The 24830-nt window shown below is 42.0% G+C and overlaps 1 protein-coding gene across 2 annotated transcripts in view; it reads left to right on the top strand.

Annotated features, from left to right (window-relative positions):
* LOC311027209 (endothelin-2) overlaps nucleotides 1-23390 on the top strand; it is a 53324-nt gene extending 29934 nt beyond the window's left edge. For both annotated transcript variants that reach the window (XM_084031114.1, XM_084031113.1), the window contains 3 exons: nucleotides 9013-9169; nucleotides 19439-19546; nucleotides 22956-23390. In XM_084031114.1, coding sequence (XP_083887240.1) covers nucleotides 9013-9169; nucleotides 19439-19546; nucleotides 22956-23061 — 371 coding nt within the window. In that variant the 3' untranslated portion in view covers nucleotides 23062-23390. The remainder of the gene's footprint in view (nucleotides 1-9012; nucleotides 9170-19438; nucleotides 19547-22955) is intronic.
* Nucleotides 23391-24830: the final 1440 nt, after the last annotated feature.

Below are 24830 nucleotides of genomic sequence, written 5' to 3'. Positions count from 1 at the left end.
CGACCGACCACATTCAGGTGTAGTTTCACACTGGTTTGTTTATTAGCTGAAGTGTGCACAAAACCATTCAATGAGTATAGCGTCACCTACTGGTGTGGTGGAATAACTGCAGGCTATTATGACCAATACATCACAATATTAATGCATTTTGTTTTGCAAATAAGAAATGTGCCTATCAAAAAAAAAAACTAAAGAAAAAAAACATAATGCTTCAGAAACAAATACAGTATGTTTTACACATACAAGTACAAAAAAAATAATAATTCTGCAAGTACAAACTAAAATCTTCCGAGGAAAAAACTAAAATCTTTCAAGTACAAAAAAAATCCTTCAAGTACAAAAAAATCCTTCAAGTACGAAACAAAACTCTACAAGTACGAAACAAAATTCTACAAGTACGGAACAACTGTCACGTGACTTTTGGCACTAATTTTCCAGCTGATCCACAAGCAAATGCCAGTAACGCACTCCACAACAGCAGATGGTGCTGTTGAGTCAATTTAAGGCCGCCAGGACAATCCCCCCCCCCCCCCCCCCCCAAATCTTTATTGAAGGCCGCCAAGTGTTCGAAATGCCATACTCACGTCCTACTCGTACTAAAATGTGACGTATAAATGAGTACGTAGTGCGTCTACATACAATAGTACGTGAATTTGTGTACGCGAGAAATGCCTGGATGTATACTGCATTGGCAAGAATTTCTGAGTATACAGCGGAACTTGCTAGATCTACTCAACTTCTCCAAAAATGCATCGCGGCTCGTCTGACTTATGAAACAAACCGCGTACACATGTAAGTATACTGTAACACGATTTTTATGTTTTCAGCTTACTTTTAAATTGTATTGATAATGAACGTTACTTCATTGTTGTTGGAATTCTACGTTAACGTTACAAATCGACGGTCCTGCTAGCCGGCTAGCCAACTGACGGTAATTTACCACAGAGGTTAGCGAGCGTAAGCGAAGCGGCAAATGTGCCGTTTTTACCGATGTTACCTACGAATATAGTGCTTATATTAAAACGTGGTTATATATTAACTAATGGTGATTAATAACGCGGTGCATCGTTCGTTAAAGGGACAGATGCAGACACCGAGCGCTTCATTCGGTGGAGGGAACGATGAGGAGAAGTTCACCGGCAGGAGAAATGCTGCTATGAGAGGCTTCACGTACGAAAATGTGTTATTATTAAATGTTGTAATTCTCATATGCAGGGCTCCGTTTACGTACTACTGTTGCATATTTAGCTACTCAATGATATAAGGTTGAACACCAGCGTATATAGACGGGAGATGTCCTGCTCTCCTGAGATGTCTACCTGAAACGTTCTGTTGAACAGCAATAAATCATCAATGAGCTGTAACACTTTTCTATGTGCTGTTCTTCCTATAGGATGTTTCTTAAAGAACAGGGATGGAGGGAAGGTGGAGCCGGATGAGCTAAGAAGTGGGAGACCCTCAAGCAGAAATACAAGGTGAGTTGGAAGCAGTTGTACACGACATTCTTGATGTGAAGCATAAAAGAAACAAGATGATGCTGTCTTTCTTATAAATAATCGGGCAAAGTCAGTGCTGGGTAATATCTACAATGTGTTAAAACATCAGAGTCCATTAAGTTTATCCCATGTGCTACAGTATTACAGTACATATTCTAATATATAACTAATGGTGAATAGTTTAGCTAAAACATGTTTATGAGAAGTGTTTGTATACGTTGTTTAAAGGAACTGAAGGTGTCAGCACTGAGGGAGAAGAGGTCACTGCTGCACACTGGAAGTGTTTGTTGTCATGAATGAGGTGATGGAGCAAAGACCTGCTATTACCCCACTACACCCTATCTCCTCAGCCATGATGCCAACCACTGCAGCAGGGTCTCTCCTCCAGAGCAGGAGGGAAATAGACCTGCAGGCCTAAAACACGAGTCAACAATAATATATATTAAGATATTTATTATTTAGATTTGTACAGAACATCAGATATATTCATAAAAACATTTAACAGGAAACATTTGACTGTAAGAACTTATACCATGTGGTTTTACTTATAAACTGCACCACTGATGAACAAAAATAAAACCTCAACAATAATCATGTTCCTGCAACACAGGGATCTGGACATTTGGAGCAGACACTGCAGCTACGACCCTCTGAGGATGTCCCAGGACTGCTGGAGCCTCTGAGGATCTCCCAGGACTGCTGGAGTGGCTCGTTGGCTTTGTCGCCACCGTGGAACTATGGACATGGAACCCAACTATGTTCTGTTAGTAAGCAGTGGACGAGGTTCTCCATGGAATGCCTTGAAAGACGGAGGTCCTTCCTTAAATCCCATTACCCAAAGTAGAGGCCCAGCAGGGGAACATGAGGATTGACCTGCAGTACGGCCGTCTGGCACCAACCTGTAACAGAAAACATCAGATATTACATTTATTCCGAATGTTTTCCTATTAATTTGTTGATAAACAGTACTTATTTCTTCTATTGCAACCTGTATATATAACATGGATTATTTGTCTAATAAATGATTCACTAATAGCCCACTACATGTTTTTTTTATCCCACCAAACTCATACATGATATTATTAAAACAACTTATATTAGCCGACATGTCTGTTGATTTTGTTTATGCATCAATATGCCTGTCTTTTGATGATCAAATAACAAAGGAACTTATTTAAACCAGATAAGTGATATTACTTAATTCAGAGGGAAATCCAAATTCCATGTACATGTGAATAATGTAGCTCCTCCGACGGGCCGATTTCCTCCGTCATCTCCGCTGTGAAGGTGCTGGCGCGCATATATAATAAACTGTAGTAAACATTTGACAATAGTAATTTGACTTAAAAAATATTTAGAAATATTTAATGAAGTGTAATAATAATCATGCTTTATATTTTGATAAGCAATTTCCATTAAACGGGATCTAGAACCGCTAACGTAATCGATTCAGTTATGTGAGAGAAGATGACGAGATGTCAATAAAGTAAAAAAAAACCCCAAAAATGTAGCATGAGATGTGTATACTTCCATGTGAACAGTCCGAGGGTAACAGCATACTCATACGTTCATTGAGTAGGCAGTATGCAATACATACACGTTGAGTAGCCTATGTAGTAGGCAGTACGTTAGTAGGCTATGGCATTTCATTTGTATGTAGACGCACTACGTACTCAAATATACGTCACATTTTAGTACGAGTAGGACGTTAGTATGGCATTTCGAGTCGGGTCGTACTGGCCTTAAATTGACTCAACAGCACCACCTGCTGTTGTGGAGTGCGTTACTGGCATTTGCTTGTGGATCAGCGCCAAAAGTTACGTGACAGTTGTTCTGTACTTGTAGAATTTTGTTTCGTAATTGTAGAATATTGTTTCGTACTTGAAGGATTTTTTTTTTTGTACTTGAAAGATTTTAGTTTGTACATGAAGGATTTCTTTTTGTACTTGAAAGATTTTAGTTTGTACTTGCAGAATTTTTTTTTGTACTTGAAAGATTTTAGTTTGTACTTGGAGGATATTTTTTTTTGTAATTGAAGAAATATGTTTCTTTGTATGTGTAAAACATACTGTATTTGTTTCTGAAGCATTATGTATTTATTTGATAGGCACGTTTCTTATTTGCAAAACAAAATGCATTAGTTTGTGACTGATGTTTTGTATTTGCAAACCACACTGAGTTTGTTTGTGAATCGTTGGGTGTGAGTAAAACAGTTTTTGTGTGTGTGTGAGGTTTTGGCATGATTCTCACTCCATACTAATCACATGGTCAAGACATGAGCTAAAATTCATCAAGAGCCCGCCCTCAACGCCCTCTACAAAAAAGGCCGGAGCAGACTCTTTCTGCTATAAAGAGACCCAGGACCGTTTATGACTCTGTGGTGGCATCAGCTATCTTTTTTGGTGTGCTGTGCTGGAGCAGCAGCATAACAGCTGCTGACCGGAAGACTGAACAAACTGATTAGGAAAGCCAGGGCTGCGGTCGAATAGTCTATTTTGCTTAGGAAGGTTCCTAACTGATGAAGTGACCCGGAAGTGGAGCTCCAATGTTTCCTTTCAGATCTCCTTATCCGCACAGGATACAACGGCCCTTTTACGAAAAGAAAGGAGATTACGCCGACCCACAATTCTTTGCCAGAGCAACATTTAAAGTGCCGCACACCTCGGCCATTCATGAAAACAAATGATATGTGCATTTGCATATTTAACAATGACTTTCATGAAGACATAGTAATTTGAATTGTGTTAATAAATGTGTGATAATCATTTAATGGTATTTTTTATTTATTTCAATCATGTTACAAATGTTTGACAAAACTAAACTAAAACCACAAATGAAATGTTAATACAGCAAACGGTCAAACAGGAAGGAGGAGCTGCTGGACCTGAAGCCGTCATTATTTTAGTTTCTCCGGCACAGACGCATGTAACTCACCAGTGCCGATCATCAGCTGTCAATCATCAGCAGCATTATAATGACGTAGCTTAGTGAAAGCACCTCTCTAAGTACCGCGGTCGACTTTTTCTAATTCCTTTTGCCTTCTCCTATCGCCTTTCCTGGCGAGTTTGCTGATACTTCTCTTGGCTGATGATGTTGAACTAAATCCTGGGCCTCAATCTTTAACTGGACTAGCCCCACGACTAGCTGGACCACCTCCAGTGCTAGCTGGGCCTCTACCTCAGCTGGTGGGGCTAAAATCACTGCCAGCTATGCCTCCACTTCTACTAGCAGGGTGAACACTACTGCCAGCTTGGCCTCCATCTCTGCTAATTGGACCTCCACCTTCACTGCCTGGGCTTCCACCTCTGCTAGCTGGGCCTCCAACTCTGCTAGCCGGGCCTCCACCGCCACTGCCTGGGCGTCCACCTCCACTGCCTGGGTGTCCACCTCTGCTAGCTGGGCCTCCACCTCCACTGCCTGGGCTTCCACCTCTGCTAGCTGGGCCTCCAACTCTTCTAGCTGGGCCTCCACCTTCACTGCCTGGGCATCCACCTCTGCTAGCTGGGCCCCCAACTCTGCTAGCTGGGCCTCCACCTCCACTGCCTGGGCTTTCACCTCTGCTGCCTGGGCCTCCACCTCAGCTAGCTAAGACTCAGACTCCTTCAGACTCCATCAGCGCGACAAGATCGGTGTGGCGGCGCAGCAGGGGGAGGCGTCACAAATTCAGCTTGGCGCAGCGGAAGTTTCATGGCAAAAAGCCTCACCGAGACTGCGCAGAAAGCCTGCCAGCTCCAACCTGGTCTGCTCTTGGCGCAAGGCGAATTACAGCTGGCGGAGTGGCAGTTTGGCTCACCGGCGTGTAGTGCGCACACGTCACCAAGACCTCATAGGCAGGTTTCCACAGTTCCAGGCACATTAACATGTAATAAATAATCACAACAAACACTACTCAATGCAACTAATTGAATTAACACGTGGATTTATATCTGTATAGATTGTCCCGTCACATCTGACATCAGATCAAAGGCGGATGGCACGCGTAACGGAAACTCAGCCTGACTGAATTAACACAGCTGAACCTTGGACCAGAAATGCGCAACTTTACCGCGAGCTGGAACCGCGGCTGCAGCTGGTCTGAGTGGCGGGCGAGGTCCCGGTGTCCCGCCGTTCTGGTGTTGGACGGGGAATCCGGGGCAGCTGTGGAGCGCAGATGATGAAGACGGTGATGATGATGATGATGAATGGCCCGGCCGGCTCGTGCAGGCACCGGGTTCTCGCCACCATTATGTCTACTGCTGTGCGCCCTGACCCTGTTTTGTGATAGACAATTTCTATAGTGATATAATATAGGCATTATAATTATTATGACTATATGCATGCACAGCGCGTGGTGGGAACAGCGGCGCTGCTTTTGTCATTGGGTTTTCAAGTGACGAAACTTGCACTGCACCTCGCCTGGTGCATTAAAGGTGAGGAGAGGAGCTCATTTGATTGGTGAAGATCTGAATCGGCTGTGTAAATCCCAGTCCACGCCTTGTCTCCTCCTCGTCTCCCACTCATGCCTTCTTCTCCTCCATCTTTCCCACTTGCGCGGGTGGGAGTGACGGGAGGAGTGCCTGCGCTAGCCTGCGCGGTGCACGAAACTTGCAAAGTCCAGGCGGACACACCCTGTCGGCGTGGCGCAGGTGCGCTGCGCTCCGACTGTGCCTGGTCTACGAAACTAGGGCCCTTAAAGTGCAAACAGATAGACTGGGTCTGTGAACACAACCTTGAATGTATCAGTCTTAAAATAGCACTCTCTCCACAAATGTTGATAAAGCTGATTGGGATGTTTAGACCTCCATCAGCTATGCAGAGCTTCAGGCTCTACTTAAGGAACGAAAAATGACACGAAAAATGAAGTTATCTTGTTTGGAGATTTAAATATTAACTGGCTTGACAAATCAAATCGGAGACAGTTTAAATCACTATTAACTAATTTTAACTTTACTCAATTAATCAAAGGTCCTACTAGACCAACTACTTCCTCTGAAACATGCATAGATCTTGTCTTTTTCAATAATCCAATTATTTCACCAATAATCATGTTAGTGATAACTGTAATGTATTCATGACTGTTATTCAAGACACAGTGTCTGCACTTACCAAAAAAACTAAAGCAAAACCATCAAAAAAGAATCACCTCCCGTGGTTAAATGAAACCATATGGACATTACTGAAAAAATGCTCTTAAAATATCACTTAAAACGAAAAGGGTGAATGATAGACAGACATTTACTTCTCTCAGAAATAAAGTGGTAAAGGATTTTTTTTTATTAACATAATTAGTACTGCAAAAGGAAATGCTAAAGAGATCTGGACAAATATTAAAAAACTGACGGGAAATTGTATAGTGCATAGAGAAATTAGGGAGCTACAGCTAGAGGAGAAAGTCATCCATGATCCAAGGGACATTGCAACAACTTTGAACGATTATTTTAGAGACTCAGTTGAAGAACTGACGCGAAGTAACTGCACTCAGGTAGAATACCACCTACCATACAACTGAACACTGACAAACCCTTTCTAAATTTGTGCGTAGTGTCGCAGTCACAAGTTGATAAAGCTGTGTGTGCTCTCAAAAGCTCTAAAGCCAAAGATGCATTTTGTATGAATGTAACATTTCTAAAATATCACAAAGAATGTTTCATAGCACCCTTAACTACTATTATAAATAAATCCATAATCGAAAGTTCCTTCCCTGAACCCTGGAAGTGCTCTATCATTACACCAGTCTTTAAATCAGGTAATCCTGCAATATCAGAGGCCCGTCCTGAACGTGTCTGCACTGCAATATTGACTCAGTCAGAACGCTACCTAATGGCAACATGAAATGTGACTGATTTTATACCCTTTTTCTGAGTAGCAGCCCCCCTCTAGGTTGGACGTACATGCATGGAATATTTTTTCCTAGATAGAGCATGTGGAGATGTACAAAAAAGCCTCTTGGATCCACCGCCTACGGTCAACAGGAAGTGGGCAAAAAATGTATTTGACCACCTGCGTATCAGCTCTGTGACTGTAAATAGTGGGGGAGGGGAAGGAGAAACACTAAGGGGACTCAGAGAGATGTCAGGAAGGCATAGAGACTGCCAGTCTTGCCAACTGCAGCTTTAATGATGTCTTTGTATACTAAGAATGAAGGAGGTAAGGACCCAAATGCAGTTAAAAATGTTTATTTAAATAATAAGCTAACAAAAAATCAAAGTCCAAAAACACTATCAAAAACAATGAACCTGATAATCCAACAGAAGTCACAGACAGTTATCCAGAACAAGAACCGGGGCCTGTACTAGGAAGCAGGAACGTAAGCGTTAAACCATGTTTTTTTTGTCCTACGACGCTGGTTCACTTCTTACTGGGGTAGATCGCCATGGTAACTTATGCTGCAGAGCTAACCTGCTCCGGAGCAGGTTATGTTCCTGATAAGACATCAACGTGGAAGAACACCGCCTACTGACCAATCAGCTCTCTTGGTGTGCGGATAAAAAAAAAAGAAGCTCGGTGGATCGTGAGAGGGTCTCTTAGGAGAACTAGAGTGTTCAGAGACCGGTAAAACCCTTCTGTCTGTGTCTGATGATGTTTTATATGAGAGATCCAGATTCTCATCGGAGGGCATGACTTATCTGTGTCAGCGTACAACCTACTGACCACTTTGAATTATGTTTTTATATTTATTTCATTTGCTCCCAAGTCCGTTTTACACCGCCGGGATTGCAGCTGAAAGAATTAGGCTGATATTGTCCAACACCACGTTATAAGAATATATCTAAGCAACACATTCATTATTTAAAAGTTATATTTTTGGCCTTTTATTGCGGGAGGACAGCGTGAGAGTTAAAAGGATGAGAGAAAGCGATTACGCATTTTCCTCAGGGTGGCTGGTGTCTCCCTTAGAGATCGGGTGAGAAGCTCAGACATCCGTGAGGGACTCGAAAGGAGACAGCTGAGGGGGTTTGAGCCGGTGATGCCCGAATCAGAAGGAATGTAAAAGGCAGCAACAAAAACCATCTCTGGTCAGAAAACATGGCCGACATCATAACATTCACTAACTCACATAACATTCACTCTTGACTGTGTTTGAGGACCAAGCATCCCTCATGTTGAGACAGAGTCCACATCCTCTCATCTCATGTATCCGCAATGGGTCAGGTCTTAATGGGGGACCAACACTCAGCAACCCCTCATTGCCAGTTAACCTGAAGTCTTATTGCATCCATCTTATTTTCTTGAGACTGGACATATGACATAGTTTAGTAGCCTTAGGTTAGAGCAGCTGGATTAGCTTAGCTTTCATCCCAGCCCTCCCCACTCGCAAGGTCTGCTCCCCAGGAATGAATCCAATCTCCACGCTTCCTTCTCTGATATAAGTATGCCATAAGTGCTCCAGTAATAAACATGGAAGTGCAACAAATTCAGACAGAAATGTAGAAACATTCATGGAGCTACCATCTGCAGCATATGCATGTAGTTCTTTATAAGCTAGTATCATAATTAATACTTTTACTAATCGATGTTTTCCACTTGTGCTCCCCAGCCTTCTCTGTTCCAAACCCCACAGTGGAGGAGGGCCCCCTGGCGCAGCTCCCTTACATGGCCCACCAGCGAGAGAAACGCTGCTCTTGCGAGAACCAGAAAGACAAGGAGTGTATTTTTTTCTGCCACATCGGCATTGTCTGGGTCAACACGCCAAGGTGAGTTTCTTTTCACTGTGAGAAAGTTGAGTTCAAGAGTGACAATAAAACAAACCCAAGATTAAAAAAGTGGCCGTTAATCTCCCATTGCAGCAGCTGGGAGGTTTCCCGTCATGGACGGCAGGCACTCACATAAAACTTTCACTGTTCTGCAGGTCAGACAGTTTCCAAGGAGAAAATCAATCAACTTATTTAACAACCTTGAGACCTGAAAAGTAAAGAGGACTCAAAAAACAAAGTGGCGGGTTCTTGTTTCCTTTTACCAACTTTTAGAGAATAACACGTTCACTGATGCAGCATTTTTTCTTTATCTACAATGCTTTTAATTTTACTTTATATTCTCTGGAAAGTACATATAGAGTATACTATCACAAAGTCAAGAGGATTGTTTGTAGAGGAAACTAGTCTGCACATGTGTGCAAAATTTCATGTCCTTCGGAGTTACGGTGCCGCGGGGCTGGTGAATGGCCACCCTAGGTGGCGCTAGCGAGCAACTTTTTTGTGGCCGAATACGAAACCGCCAAATTCTTAAATTTTTTACCAGGCCGCATGGACACACCAAATTTGGTTAGTTTTTTTTATTTTTTATGCTGAGGCCCCCAAAAGGCACGTCGAACTGGTGAAAGAATAATAAACCGTACAATAACAATAGGGCTCCACAGCCCGACGCTGCCGGCGCTCGGGCCCTAAAGAACACACAGCCTCGTAAAACGACTAAGATCCAATCTCTGACTATGGAGCCTAATACTCTGCAACAATAACCTGCTGATCAGCAGCTGCAGTATGAAGCTAAACAGTCTAATGCAGGGGGGTCCAATCCTACCCAAGAAGGGTCCAGGTTTTAGTTTTCGCCCAGTACTAAGACACCTGATTCAACTAATTAACTAACCATGGTCTTCAATCAAGACCTTGATGAGTTGGATCAGATCAGGTGAGGTAGTGCTGGGCTAAAACAAAAACTTGGACCCACACCGGCCCTTCTTGGATAAGATTGGACACCCCTGGTCGTGCATCTCCACCACATCACTTCATTTAGCTGTGAAGTTGTCAGCTGTGTCTGTCGGAGTTTCACCGATGTACCACAGCCGTTAGCATGTAGCGTTAGCGAGTGTCTGATGGGGGGAGAGAGAGAGGCAGAGAGCGTGTGATGGTGTTACAGCTGTGAAATTTTAGTTATGTAGTCCGTCTCTCTCTGCTGGGTAACGTTATCATAGTGGTGGAATAAGTAAGGTCACTAGCTAACGAGCCAGCTGCTGAATGAGAACAACTTAATGTTTCAATAACACACTCTTTGTCACAGAAAAGCACACTGCTATCACCAGATAAGTCCCAACTTTGTCAGATGGTTTTGTGTAACATTTGTGTTGCATTATAGCATGGTGCAAGTAGATACTGCACTGGTTACAGAGGATGAGCCCGGCAGCAGGCGATCGCTTGAGATTTCTAATAGTTGGTCTTTTGTGTGCTGCAGGCATGATGACTAAACCAAACTATTTGCAACATTGTCTCTCCATCTCTGAAATCCTTTGCTGATATTGTAGCTTGCTACAGCCAAGAAGAACAGTTTATCATCTCAGGTGAATGCAATATAAAATCTGGCACCCAACAACACAACTTTAGTGTCTTTAGCCCTCTACTCTGACATGATTCGTGTCTGCCAACAGTCGGCCCTTTTGTTATATCTCCAGCTAACACAATTTGTTGTAAAATAGTCTATAGACTTGAAGAAACTTGTTTGCAGTATTACAGTTTTTCTCGATTGTTTACACACATTTTCTGAAAGCATGCCTCATACTCTCAGAACTCTACACACAAATCAAAAAACACACACACAATGGGCAAAACGCCTCAATTCTCCTGCAAAATGAAACTTTACATTCAAAACAATGTTATTTCTTCTCAAAATGGTATTTTGTTTTCAAATGACACACACAAACCATCATATGAATAGACATTTATAAGAACCAGTTGAACACTGATGTGCTCAATGTAAAACACAATGAACACTTCTTCTCCATTTACCATAATGTCTTAGGCCTTTTTTTGTTCAGTGTTACACTCACTACAGACAGTACATACATACATGTGTTGTAAAATATTTTAGAATATAGTTTTTATATATTTTATTTTTCCCACAAGAATACTGTAATGTATACAGTTTTCATCCCAACCAACACAAAGTTGCATATACAGTGGTCTACATACAAAACCAGAAGAATTTACAGTTACAAAAAACAACAACAACTATCGCGCATCCTCTCTTCTGTTTCGGTCTGGCCACAGCACCTCATCCACATCACAGGCAATGCAAGCGATGGCCAAGCAGCGAGGGAAATATAGCCTAGCATGGCAAATCCATGCTAGGCTCCTCCTCGTACTCTCACTCCTCTTGCTCTGCCTCTGTTGCCAATGTTGGCATCCATTGCTCCAAAACAGAAGAGCTCACCTGTTGCGCTTTTATGCTAATGCTCTGATTGCAAATTGTAAAACTCTGTTGCAGGTGTTTGCCCATGTGATGAGTCAGTGTGCATAGTAGGGAAATTAACTTTAGAATTTTTAATGGCAGTGTGTTCCTTGTGAAAACAAGAGATTTTCTTCATGAAAATTGTGCCAAATGCAGAGAATTGTGTGTAGTGTTTTGAAAAAAGTGTGTTTTAAAACTGCAATTTGAGTGTAAAGCAGGAATTGTGCTTGCAGTTTAGCAGAGTTAGTTCAGGGGGTTGGTGCATGAGTTTCATGTTGTGGTCATTGTGTCTCAAGTACCAGTATTTGTGTGTAAACAATTGAGAAAAACTGTAAGGCTTCAAACAACCCATAATGCAACATTCTCTTTACGAGCCAGAGCTTCCTCCAGTCAAAATCGATATTCGATGTTGTGAATGCGTTACACATTAACACAAGTGGCTAAAGCTTAAGTCGCTGCTGTGAGCTGTTCATATTTTTAAATTGGAACCAGACAGACTGTCACAATTGGTGGCAATTAACTTCATTTTAGTTCAGTATGCACAAGCAATGAATAAGCAGTTAGATGTGGTGGAGCTGATAAGAAAGAGCACGTTTCCTAACGAAGGGTAATTTCTGCCATGTTTCCTCTAGCTGTTTCTTAATAGCCCGTTTAAACCCTTTTAACATGAAGCCACCAAGGAGACCACAAAGACTGAAATCCCCGTGGTGGGACCCTGGTCTGAACCACAACCAGTTAACTCCTCACAGTCGGCCACTTCACATCAAAGTGTTGAATCAAAATGAGAAAGGATTTAACGTGGGATTTTTTATGATAGTCACTGAACATATGATATTGTATTTGTCATGTAGTGGTGAACAAACACAACCGTGGTTAAAATGACTTTATATCAGCTGGAAATTGGAATTTATTTTTACATCTTAACCTCATATCAAATTATCCAAAGTATTTAACCAACCTGGGTGATTTTGTATCACAAAACACACACTATACTGATGAATAACTGCACTGTCTGTGTTTCTGTCACATTCGAGGTTAATTAACTCAAGCAGGAGAAAAAGAAAAGAGGTGTCACCGAAATACCTTCCAGGGATGAGCCAAAAACAGCACCAGCAGTGGCAGGACCCTCTCACTAAGATTGTTAGTTCAGTCTAAACATAGCAGTGTGGTTGAACGTAATCTTCCTGCCTTCATCATTAAGACCATTTCAAACAGCAGTGGGAGAGCCCGCAATCACTAACTCACCGCTTAACCGTGCAGTTTTCCTCTGCAGCACATCCTGCCAACACCATTTAGTCTGACATATTAAACTAGTTCACAAGTTAACGTGGTGAATCTGTGTCTCGTTCTTCATGTTCAGACTCAAACTAACAAGTATTGGGTGATTCTCTACTGCATCTGTGCCATAGAGCCGTAAAAAACGGCTTAACTCCAATAAATAGTTGTAGCAAAGTGCAATTAATACAATAAAGCTTTATGCACTGGAATCTGTCGTGTTGTCAGTATAAAAGGTTTCTTTGAACATGGTTCCATGTTGTTTTTGAGATGTTTTTTATTTAAAGAAACTATTAGCACTGGGCTCAAGACAGATGTCCCAACAGGGACAGTTAAGTTGTTCTGTCCATTGTTGGTTTTTGTCTTTTTATGAAAACACAGACAAGTACTAAACTGATCCTTTAAGGGACTTCCTGTTGTTCACCGCTATTAGGTGCCAGAAAAAACAAACCGTTAAGTACTTTTGAGTGTAAATGTTATTTTTTTAAATCCATTTCTCACACAGATTTGTTTATGGATTTGTTTTTGCAGATTTTCACGCTGAAATTAGTTGTGATTTTTGTTCTCAGTCACGTCTCAATATCTCCAATCATCCAAAAAAGGGCTGAGGTCCAAACCTCAGTTGCTTTCCAAAGAAAGGCAACAGAGATCCTCCTCTGGGATAAATTCACTTTATTTTGAGGAATTCAAACAAAAGCAGTGTATTTAACAAATCTTCCATGTAATGGAAAGGTTTATCCAAAGTCAGACACCAAAAAAAAACCAATAGGTTTCAGCAGCGTTGAAGAGCTGTTTTTCATCAGACATGAGAACCTGGAGCACCTTGGTAGCTTGGTCATTGATCAAATGAAGGCAAATACGCCAAACACAATATTGAAAAAGTTGTGCGAAATTCAATGTATGCTGTGATATTTTTCTAGTTTTTGTCGTGTAGTATATTGGGGGTGTTGAGACCTAGATTTGTACTGAAGTCAACCAGTAACTGAATATACTACAGTTACTTTCCACCACTGACACTCATAGTAAAGTTCAGACAAAGGTCATTAACTCAAGTGGAAACGGACGGAATACGTGAAGAATACAGAAAAGGTACATAACATACTGCTTGTGTTGAACAACACATTATGGGGAATTATGTCTGAACAGTTCACTACAATATTATTGTATTATAAATCTTGATGCATTAATGTGTTCATCTGGCAACTAGGCTGTGGAGCATATTCAAAACATTTGCTTTCAGGGGAGTCCCTCAGTCTGTTTTGTTAAACAACCTTACAGAAGAGGCAAACATGAGTTAATGCACCTTCAATGGTCACATTTTTTTTATTTCCAATTACACAGAAATACAGAGCAATGTGAACAGATGAACAGTGAAACACTCCATGTAAGAGTGACACAAAGTTAAAGTTAGATACATGATGGTTACAGTGTTGGAGTGCACGCTGGCGCGTCTTGCTGCCGTTACTCCAGCTGGACAACACTTCTCTCCCCCTCACTTGTGACTTCTTATCCTGCCTTGAGAGCTCCGGTTACCACATCTTCACTGACTTCCCTACCCATATTAAAGGACATACACTGGACTTAGTATGTTGCTCTGGTCTCACTCCCTCCAACTGCACAGCTGATCAACTCCCCATCACTGACCACTTCCTCCTTTCATTTAATGTCACACTCCGCCTCTCCATGACCAAGCCACCACGTCTCATCTCATTCCGTAATATCAAAGTCATAAATCCTCACACCCTCTCCTCCACCATCGCATCTATACCGGACCCGGACTACTCTTCCTCCCCTGATGAACTGGTTCTCCATTACAATAACTCGCTCACTACCATTCTCAACTCCCTCGCTCCTGTTAAAACTCGGTCTGTCTCATTTTCCCATTCTGCTCCTTGGTTCACCCCTGAACTCCGCTCCATCAAGTCCAAAGGACGTCAACTTGAGCGTCTCCATAAAAAGACAAATCCACTTATTACTCCGGTCTCATCTGTTCCAACCATGGCAACTCCAAGGCACTCTTTTCACTCAACAAAATCCTTCAACCCCCAGATCTCCTACCCCCCCCACCTGTACTCTTCAGAAACGAGTGACTCCCTCCTTCTGTTTTTTAATCAGAAAATCAAAAAAATCCACCAGCACCAGAGCCCCACTCCCTCACCTCCCCCCTCCTTTGAACCTCTCCCCTACAGTCTCCCCCATTTTCCTCTTTCCATCTCCCTGATCCCTCTGCTATCTCTGATCTCATCTGTAAATCCAAACCATCCACATGCCAGTTAGATCCCCTCCCTACTGCCCTGGTCATATCCTGCCTCCCCTCACTGCTCCCTCTCATTGCTGCTATCATCCACTCCTCTCTCACTACTGGTTCTGTTCCCTCACCCTTCAAAACTGCTGCTGTCTCCCCTATCCTCAAAAAACCTGGTTCAGATCCCAACAACTTCAATAACCTCCGCCCCATTTCCAATCTACCTTTCATCTCCAAAATACTTGAGAAAATCGTTGCTTCTCAACTCCATTCTCATCTATTTCAAAATAGTCTATACAAACAGTTCCAATCTGGTTTCCGTCACCATCATAGCACTGAAACGGCCCTTCTGAAAATCACCAACGACCTTCTTACTGCAGCTGATTCTGGTTTACTCTCCATCCTCATCCTCCTTGACCTGAGTGCGGCCTTTGACACAATTTCCCATACCATCCTCCTCAATAGATTATCCTCCATTGGCATCACTGGCATCCCCCTTGACTGGTTCCACTCCTATCTCTCAGACCGCACTCAGTTCATCCAACTCAAATCCTTCCGTTCCCAACCCTCCCCTGTCTCCTCTAGTGTCCCCCAGGGCTCTGTCCTGGGTCCCCTCCTTTTCATTACTTACCTCCTTCCCCTTGGCCTTATTTTCCGTAAATGTAATATTCTTTTTCACTGCTTGACACCCAGCTCTACCTCTCCACCAAACCCAACTCCATCCTCCCTCCCTCCTCCCTGACAGATTGCCTTTCTGAAATTCAAACCTGGTTCACCTCAAACTTCCTCAAACTTAACAGTGATAAAACAGAAATCCTTCTTGTTGGTACTAAATCCACTCTATCCAAAGTTGACAGCTTTTCCCTCTCAATTGACAGTTCCATAGTTTCCCCCTCCCCCCAGGTGAAGAGTCTGGGTGTCATCCTCGATGGCTCACTCACCTTCAGATCCCATATCAACATCACCACCCGCACTGCCTACTTCCATCTTCGTAATATAAATCGCCTCCGTCCCTCCCTCACCCCCCACACCACCTCTATTCTTGTACATAGCCTTGTCACCTCCCGTATCGATTATTGTAACTCTCTCCTCTTTGGTCTCCCCCAGAAATCCCTCCATAAGCTCCAACTGGTCCAGAACTCAGCTGCCCGTATCATCTCCCAAACCCCCTCTTTTCACCACATCACCCCCATCCTACAGCAACTCCACTGGCTTCCAATTATCTTCCGTATTAACTTCAAAATTCTCCTTCATACCTTTAAAGCCATTCACAACCTCGCCCCTCCCTATCTGTCTGACCTCCTTCACACTGCCACCTCCACCCGCTCCCTCAGATCCTCCTCTTCCATCCACCTCACTGTCCCCTCTGCCCGGCTCATTACCATGGGGAGCAGAGCTTTCAGCCGCTCTTCTCCCAAACTCTGGAACTCACTCCCATCGGACATCCGAAATATTGACTCCCTACCTCAGTTCAAATCCTCTCTCAAAACCCACCTTTTCAGGACAGCATTTTCATTGTAGTTTTCATGATGTTTTTACTTGCACTTTTAATGGTTTTGTTATTTGTTTGCTCTTGTTTTATATTGTAAAGTGTCCTTGAGTGACCTGAAAGGCGCTTCTAAATAAAATGTATTATTATTATTATTATTATTGGAGGTGGAGGAATGGGATCCAGATGTGTGACTGAGAAGTGATCTCAATAACATGACTCGTCACAACTGGACCTAAATCTATTCCGACTGCTCGTTCCAGAGAGTTCAAATGGGATGAGGCACTTTACAGACGCTGAAGACAAATCCTTGTTTTGACGTATTGTGCTGCTCGGGGACTGGCATCTGCTGATGGTTCTCCCTGTGGTCTAGTTAAACCCACCACTAATCCAGCAGTGGACCCCCTTTAACCTGCAGCCGGCTGAGATCCAACACAGCTGTCACACTGGCACCAGATGCTTCACTGCAGCTCTACAAGAGAGTCCACTGAACGCAGGAAACAGGTTTGGGGAACTGAAATGTCGTCATTGTATGTTTCTGCAAAAGCACAGACGTTGTGCATTCGGTCACAGCAAGTCTTATGTTAGGTTATGTAGTATAATAACAAGTAAAAGAAGCAAGAAAAGAGTCTGTCTGACAAACACAGGACTGCTGCCCAGTAGACCACTGTCCATGTCACTTTTGAACCTAATATGTAATGTTGACTTTACACTTGTTATGTAACGTTATCTCAGAAAGTCCACTAAGAGCAGATGCTGTTCATACACGCTAGTTATTGTTAAAATGTTAACACTAAGCATGTGTTTGTTTGGCCATTGCCATCTTGTATCTTGGCTGTCGCCATCTGTGTTGTTTTGGTGGTCACCATCTTGGCTTTTGGCCCACAGCATGTTTGGCCATTGGCATTTTGTATTTTGGCTGTCTTTGTTTTTTTGCCATCTTAGTTTTTGGTTTTGACAGTAGCAGTCTTGGTTTTTGGGCATTGCCACCTTGAATTTGTCCGTCGTCATCTTGGTATTTTGGCTGTAGACATCTTTGTTTCTGCAAGTGTGATACAAGGCTGATGAAAAGAAATCTCAAAACTATACAAAGAAGCTTTAAACTTACTCATAATAATACATGAAACTAAAAGAAGACTGCTGGTTATATATATATATATATATATATATATATATATATATACAGGGGCGGATCTAGAAAAATATGTATGGGGTGGCGAGAGGGGGGCAGGAATTTTTGAGGGGTGGCAACATATGGCAGACGTCTATATATATATACTGAATTTACTCACAGTTATCACAGTTTGATGAGAAATAGTATGTACACACTACATAAGGGCACAGGCTGACATTTACATTACATTTATGCTCTCTCTCCTCCATATCTTGACCGCTGTGATGTTCTCCCACCTCCTCCTGTCCCTGGTCGCCTTGGCCTTGTATTCTATCTCTGTCACCTTTCTGTTGCCCTTCTCTCTCTCCTTCCACCTCTTTTCTCTCTCCTTCCACCTCATCTCCTCCGTCTACCTTGCTCAGATCATTTTCTATTTTTCTCTCCTTTTTCTTTGGTGAGAAAAAACTAAATATGCTACCTTTCCTCTTCATTTCTGTAAGATTCAAAGTAACTTTAGTACAATGTTTTCCTTGACAGACGTTGAATCAATATTAGCTTTCTTAGCTGCTTTACACAGAACTAACGTCAGACCTAGCTAACATTACATGTATAGTTAGCGAAATAACGTTCTTCAACCTGATTTTTATCATCTCAAAATCAGCATCGCAACTATACTAGCACTGTGCTTTCATTATTATTTCATTTTGTGATAGATAGTTAATCAGTTTTTAAGCTCTTTCCTTGCGACTCCTGGCTCCAGGTACGTGTCCACAGGGGCGATTTTAGACGCGAGTGGACGCGCCGCTTCCCAGTATTGCACGCTTGGTGGGCTGCACTAGAGGATGATTGACAGGCGCTCTCCTTCATACAATCACGCGTACACTTCATGGCTGCACCTGATTGGACGATCGCTTTCACAGCTGTCCAGCAGACCAACATGGCGGCTCGTTTGGAAACTTTCTCTTATTCTACGAAAATAGTTCACCGGAAGGTGTTTCTGAAAACATTTTAAGCGAGAAATAAGCTATGCAGTTGCTGAATCTGTCTTTATTTTAGATCGACAACATTCAGTTTAGAAGATTTTCGCGAGCGTTTGCGAGGCGGCGAGTCGTGCCCGGTGCCTCTGATGACGATCGGCCAACTCGCGGGCCGTCTCTCGACATTCGCCGCGACGCTACCAGAATGCATTGCACAGCTTTTCTCATAGACAATGAATGGGACGCGGGGAAACACCGCTGCCTGTGGACACGTACCTTCCCTCGCTTCGCGAATCGCGCCACTCAATTTTTCTAAACAAAGCAGCGTCTTGCTGATCTGACGTAATCTCGTGCTGCATTCACTGCAGTCGGACATTGGAAATTTGCGCTCGTAAATGTCAAATTGGACATAACTTTTCTTTGAATTCGTTGCTGCAAACTGGGGTGGCAGCAGGGGTGGCAAGGCTTTCTTTTAGGGTGGCATTTGCCACCCTATGCCACCCCGGTAGATCCGCCCCTGTATATATATATATATATATATATATATATATATATCTCATACTAATATTCACACAACGGGAGTGGATGGAAACAAATGTAATATCATGTTTTGCAGATTCTCTGAGAAACTGCTTCATTTGCGTAACATTTACATGGGAAGTCATGTGAATTTTTACCGCTGATCTTTCGCTTCCTGTCTTCCAGCCACGTGGTTCCTTATGGATTTGGTTCAGTCCGACTGAGGCGGGAGCTTGGCCGCTGCCTCTGCACGAACACACGGGATGCTGAGTGTGTGAGCTTCTGCTCCATGGGGTGAGAACACACACACAGCTGCTGAAACGTTTGCCATTAGCTTTTGTCTTGATGTGCTTCTTCATCCCCCCCTCAATAATGAGCAGTGTTGGTCAAGTTACTTGGAAAAAGTAATTAGTTACTGATTACTTATCCAAGAAAGTAATCCAGTTACTTTACTGATTACTTATTTTCAAAATTAATTAGTTACTTTACTAATTACTTTACTTAGTTACTTTTCAAAAATACACTAGCTATACACAACCTCAATACGCTTTTTTAAAACTTGTTTTTATTACTCAATCTTTTTAACTATGCACATTGCAAACAAAAAAATAAATTAAATGCAACAGTCTCATTTAAAGAAAATCGTTTTAACCATCTTTTAACAGTTGCAGTGCAGAGAGGAGTAATGCGTTTACCAAAACAGAAAATGCTGTTGCATGCCACATTTAGGCTGTTCTAATCAAAGAAGACGACAAGCTTCTTCAGTTCAGCGGCACAAGTCCTGTCGCTGACGCTCTTAAATCTATTTTCACCTGTTTAGCAGTAGAGGGTCCCTCTGTTGCTGCAGCGGCCATGTCGGGATTTCGGGGTGTCTCAGTGAGTTTCACATTCTTGTGCCGGCTTGCTAGGTGCTTGCTCAGATTTGAGGTGGAATTTTTCGCTGTAGACAAAATCTTTCTTCCCACGCAGAGTGTACAGCGGACGTTAATGTTTTTTACATCTTTTACCGAGTCAAACTCAAAGTAATGTCTGAACTTCCATGAATGAAATGCTCCATGTTCGCTCTCTCTCCCGCACTCCATGTCTTGCACACACGTGTCTGTTGTTTACTTCTAGACGTCGCGCCGCTACGTCATTGTCACGAGTCGACTCATGAGACAGTGTCACGTGGCAAAGATAAATCACGGTTTAGTAACGCAGTAACGCAGGCTGCTTGCAGGAAGGTAATCGAATTACTATTTTTGCAATTGTAATCCTTTACTTTACTCGTTATTTGAAAAAAGTAATTGGATTACAGTAACGCGTTACTTCTAACGCGTTACTGCCCATCACTGATAATGAGTATTCTGACAGTGACACAAACGGAAGAATTCCGACACCAGATGTTTTATTGACACATGAACATACAATGAAGCTTCCATTTAGTGGCTGTCCCCGCAGTGTTACATCAGACTAGCAGCAGTACAGTACTGTTGACCTTGGATGTTGAAATAGTTTTCCACTCCAACAAAGTGTCAAAGACCCTTCACCATTATTGAACCTTAGCCGTGATCCATCTGTGCTCTCTGCTCCCACTGCACCTGAACACACCACAACAGTTAATCAATGGCAGGATCAAATGAGTCATTTTGTTTCTTTGTCACAGTTTTACTTCTCTTTGTAGTTTTTTTGTGACTTTATAAATGTTTCGTTTCTCTTTGTATCGTTGTAGTTGCTTGTATCACTTTGTAGTTTTGTGTCTCTTTGTAGTTGTTTTGTGTCTCTTAAGTCATTCTGTGAACCACAATGAGTCAACATGTCTCTATATAATAAATTAATAATAATAATAATACATTTTATTTATAAAGCGCTTTCAATCAAAGTGCTGTACAGGCAGTAAAAACAAACACAGACAGTAAAATACAGACTTAAAATAAATAACTCAAGACATGTAACAAAGAGTAAACAAGTGGGTCTTCAGCTTTGCTTTAAAAACATCCACAGAGCTTGCCAGTCCACAGGAAGATCATTCCAAAGCTTTGGTGCCCGGAATGAAAAAGCTCTCTCACCAACAGTCTTTTTCCTGACCTTTGGAACAACCAAAAGGCCAGTTCCCTGAGATTGAAGGTTACGGGAAGGTGTATAAGGGATGATGAGGTCATTCAAATAAGAAGGTGCAAGTCCATTTACAATTTTGAAAGCTAATAAAAGTACTTTAAAATCAGCTCGAAGCTGACAAGGAAGCCAATGGAGAGAGGCCAGCACTGGGGTAATATGCTCGTATTTCCTCGCTCTTGTCAGGATACCAGCAGCAGCATTTTGCAACATCTGCAGGGCATGAAAGCTTTTCTTTGGGAGTCCTGACAGAAGCACATTGCAGTAGTCCAGGCGTGATGTCACAAAAGCGTGTATGAGGATTTCTGCATCTCTGTCAGACAGGATCGATCGTATTTTAGCAATCCTTCTCAGATGGAAGAAAGACGCCTTTGACACCTCCTTAATGTGTTTGTCAAACACAAGAGTCTGGTCAAATGTAACCCCAAGGTTTTTCATTTTTTCACTGCAGTGAACCACACAGTCATCCAGGGAAAGAGTAACATTTTTAAATACATCATGCACATTCTGGGGTACAATTATCATCAATTCTGTCTTAGCAGAGTTAAGAAACAAAAAGTTCTTAGAAAACCAACTCTTGACAGCTTTGGACATGTTTGACCCGATTTCACAATTTACAGGCATATATTATTGTAAATCATCTGCATAACAGTGAAAACCAAAACCAAAAGAGCGTAATAATTGACCAAGTGGTGCAAGGTAAAGTGAGAAAAGCAGTGGACCCAAAACAGAACCTTGAGGAACCCCATGCTTGACCACACAAGGCTCAGACAGGACATTATTGAAGAGAACACGCTGAGATTGTAGTTGTAGATCTGTTTGACAAGAAGGATTTCAACCACATCAGCACCTTGCCCGAGATGCAGAAGTATTGTTGTAGTCGATTCAGTGATCGACTGTATCAAACGCAGCGCTGAGGTCCAACAACAAAAGGACAGAAGCACGACCAGAATCAACATTTAACAACAGATCATTCACAACCTTTGTCAGTGCAGTCTCTGTGGAATGATTTTTCCTAAAGGCAGACTGAAGAGGCTCGAAGAGATCATTAGCTGTTAAATACTCAATGAGTTGATTGGAGACTACTTTTTCAAACACCTTTGATAAAAGCGCAAGGTTTGAGACAGGTCTTTAATTTAACGGTGTGTCAACATCTAGTCCAGGCTTCTTCAACAATGGTTTAACAATGGCAGATTTAAAACACTCTGGGAAAATTCCTGAAGACAACGAAGAATTTAAAATGGATAAAATATATGGCCCTAGTGTGTGCCAAATGTCTTTTATAACCCAAGAAGGAAGAGGGTCAGAACAGGTTGTTGAGTGTGCTGTTGCAACAATCTTTGACAATTCAGACAATGAAGGGAGCTGGAAGTCTGTCAATCCCTGTCCCCTAGTGACAGTAGGAGCAGGGGATGAAGATGTTTAAACTGTGATAGAATGATGAGATGAGAAACAGTGCTAACCCTTGAACAAGAACAATCTTCTGTTTCTGTTGTGAAGTTTGCTGATTGTTGAAATAGTTCAAAGTGCATTTTAAGACAAATATTCTGTTAACACAGACTATAAATAAAATACTCTCAAACTGTTTTCAACCTTTTTTCTTCCTCAGAGGGGAACATTCTGCCATGAAGAGGACAACTGACAAACGATCGAAAAGATACAGAGCTGCATTCTGGGAAAAAAGGAGCCGACACGCACTCAAACACCAGACCTGAGCAGTGACACGAGGCCTTTATGCACCAGAATTAACTGTACAGCATGTGTGTGAGTGTTTGTTATGTAAATGTAATTTCGGTGAAGTATTCAGATAGGAGTGCTGACGTTTGGCTGCTGACACACAGAGAGGGTGTTGAACCTGTGACCTTTCTGTCAGCTGATCGTTACTGAGAGGTGGGAAACATTTCATTCACACTGCCTCACGGAAAATCACCCAGACTTTTCTGACTTGTTTTTGGTGTTTTAATTCTTAATTCTTGCTGGGACGTGTCAGCACGGTCTGTTTCTAATCCACAGCTCTGTTGGTGAGGGAAATCTGTGACAGAAAGATTTCTGTGAGAATGGTGACATATAAATCCTGCAGAATAAAAACAAAGTTGTATTTTAATAATGGACACTAAATCTGACATTTAGGAGAGAGTGCTGACAAAAATCTGAAAACCAAACTGAGGGTTGAGGCCACAATAGTCTGACATTTGAGAATTAAGATATTTTGAGCAAAATTTCACAAGAAAAAGTTGTATAAGAAATAAGGTTGTAATTTTCAAGAAAGGGTCTTGATATTTTATAATATAAGAATAAAATAAGAAAAGTTACATTTCAAAAGTAATATATGTTATTTTATGTTATGATTTGGGTAGATGACATTACATGTGAATATTTAATTCATATTTTTCATTTAACTGTGGTTCAAAAACACAACAGACTAAACTGTAGCTTTCATTTATTTTACATGTTTCCGTCTCAAAATATTTTAGCTTTACACTCAAAACACTCAATCTTTCTTGTCAAATTAAATTTAGAAAAAAATTAATACATTTATGAAATCCATCCATCCATCGTCTACCGCTTATCCTGAATTAAGGGTTGCGGGGGGGCTGGAGCCGATACCAGCTGTCATTGGGCGAAGGCAGGGTACATCCTGGACAGGTCGCCAGTCTATCACAGGGCTGACATGTAGAGACAGACAGGTAACCAGTCTATCACAGGGCTGACATGTAGAGACAGACAGGTAACCAGTCTATCACAGGGCTGACATGTAGAGACAGACAGGTAACCATTCTATCACAGGGCTGACATGTAGAGACACACAGGTAACCAGTCTATCACAGGGCTGACATGTAGAGACAGACAGGTAACCAGTCTATCACAGGGCTGACATGTCAGTTTGGCAGTTTGGTGGATCGCTTGCGCCAAGATGGGTGTGGCGGCGCAGCAGGGGGAGGCGTCACAGATTCAGCTTGGTGCAGTGGAAGTTTCGTGGCAAAAAGCCTCGCTGAGACTTCGCCGAAAGCCCACCAGCTCCGTGCTGACTGCGCCTGGTCTACGAAACTAGAACCCGTAGAGTCAGACAGGTAACCAGTCTATCACAGGATTGACATGTAGAGACAGACAGGTCCATCCTGCATGTCTTTGGACTGTGGGAGGAAGCTGGAGAACCCGAAGAGAAGCTTACACGGGGAGAACATGCCATTCATGAAATAATTCTCCAATTATTTTTGTTAAATTCTGACTTTATTTTGAAAATGTGAGCTTTTCATATAAAATCACTGCATTATCTTGAAAAATTACTTTTTCTTGTATATTTTCAACTTTATTACAGTTAGTTTGTCAAATTAAACCTATGTATAAATATATGAACACTTTAACTTTTTCTTGTAAAATTGAAACTTCTTTCAGATATTACAAGTTGTTGTTCACATTATTGCGACTTCATCTTTTTTTTGTGAAAAAAAGTCAAACTTCCTTTGATAATAATAATCTGAAT

The sequence above is a fragment of the Eutrigla gurnardus genome, assembly GCF_963514095.1.
Source record: "Eutrigla gurnardus genome assembly, chromosome: 16".
Taxonomy (NCBI): domain Eukaryota; kingdom Metazoa; phylum Chordata; class Actinopteri; order Perciformes; family Triglidae; genus Eutrigla; species Eutrigla gurnardus.
The sequence above is the reverse complement of the archived record's forward strand: the minus strand, read 5'-3'. Positions and strand labels throughout refer to the sequence as shown.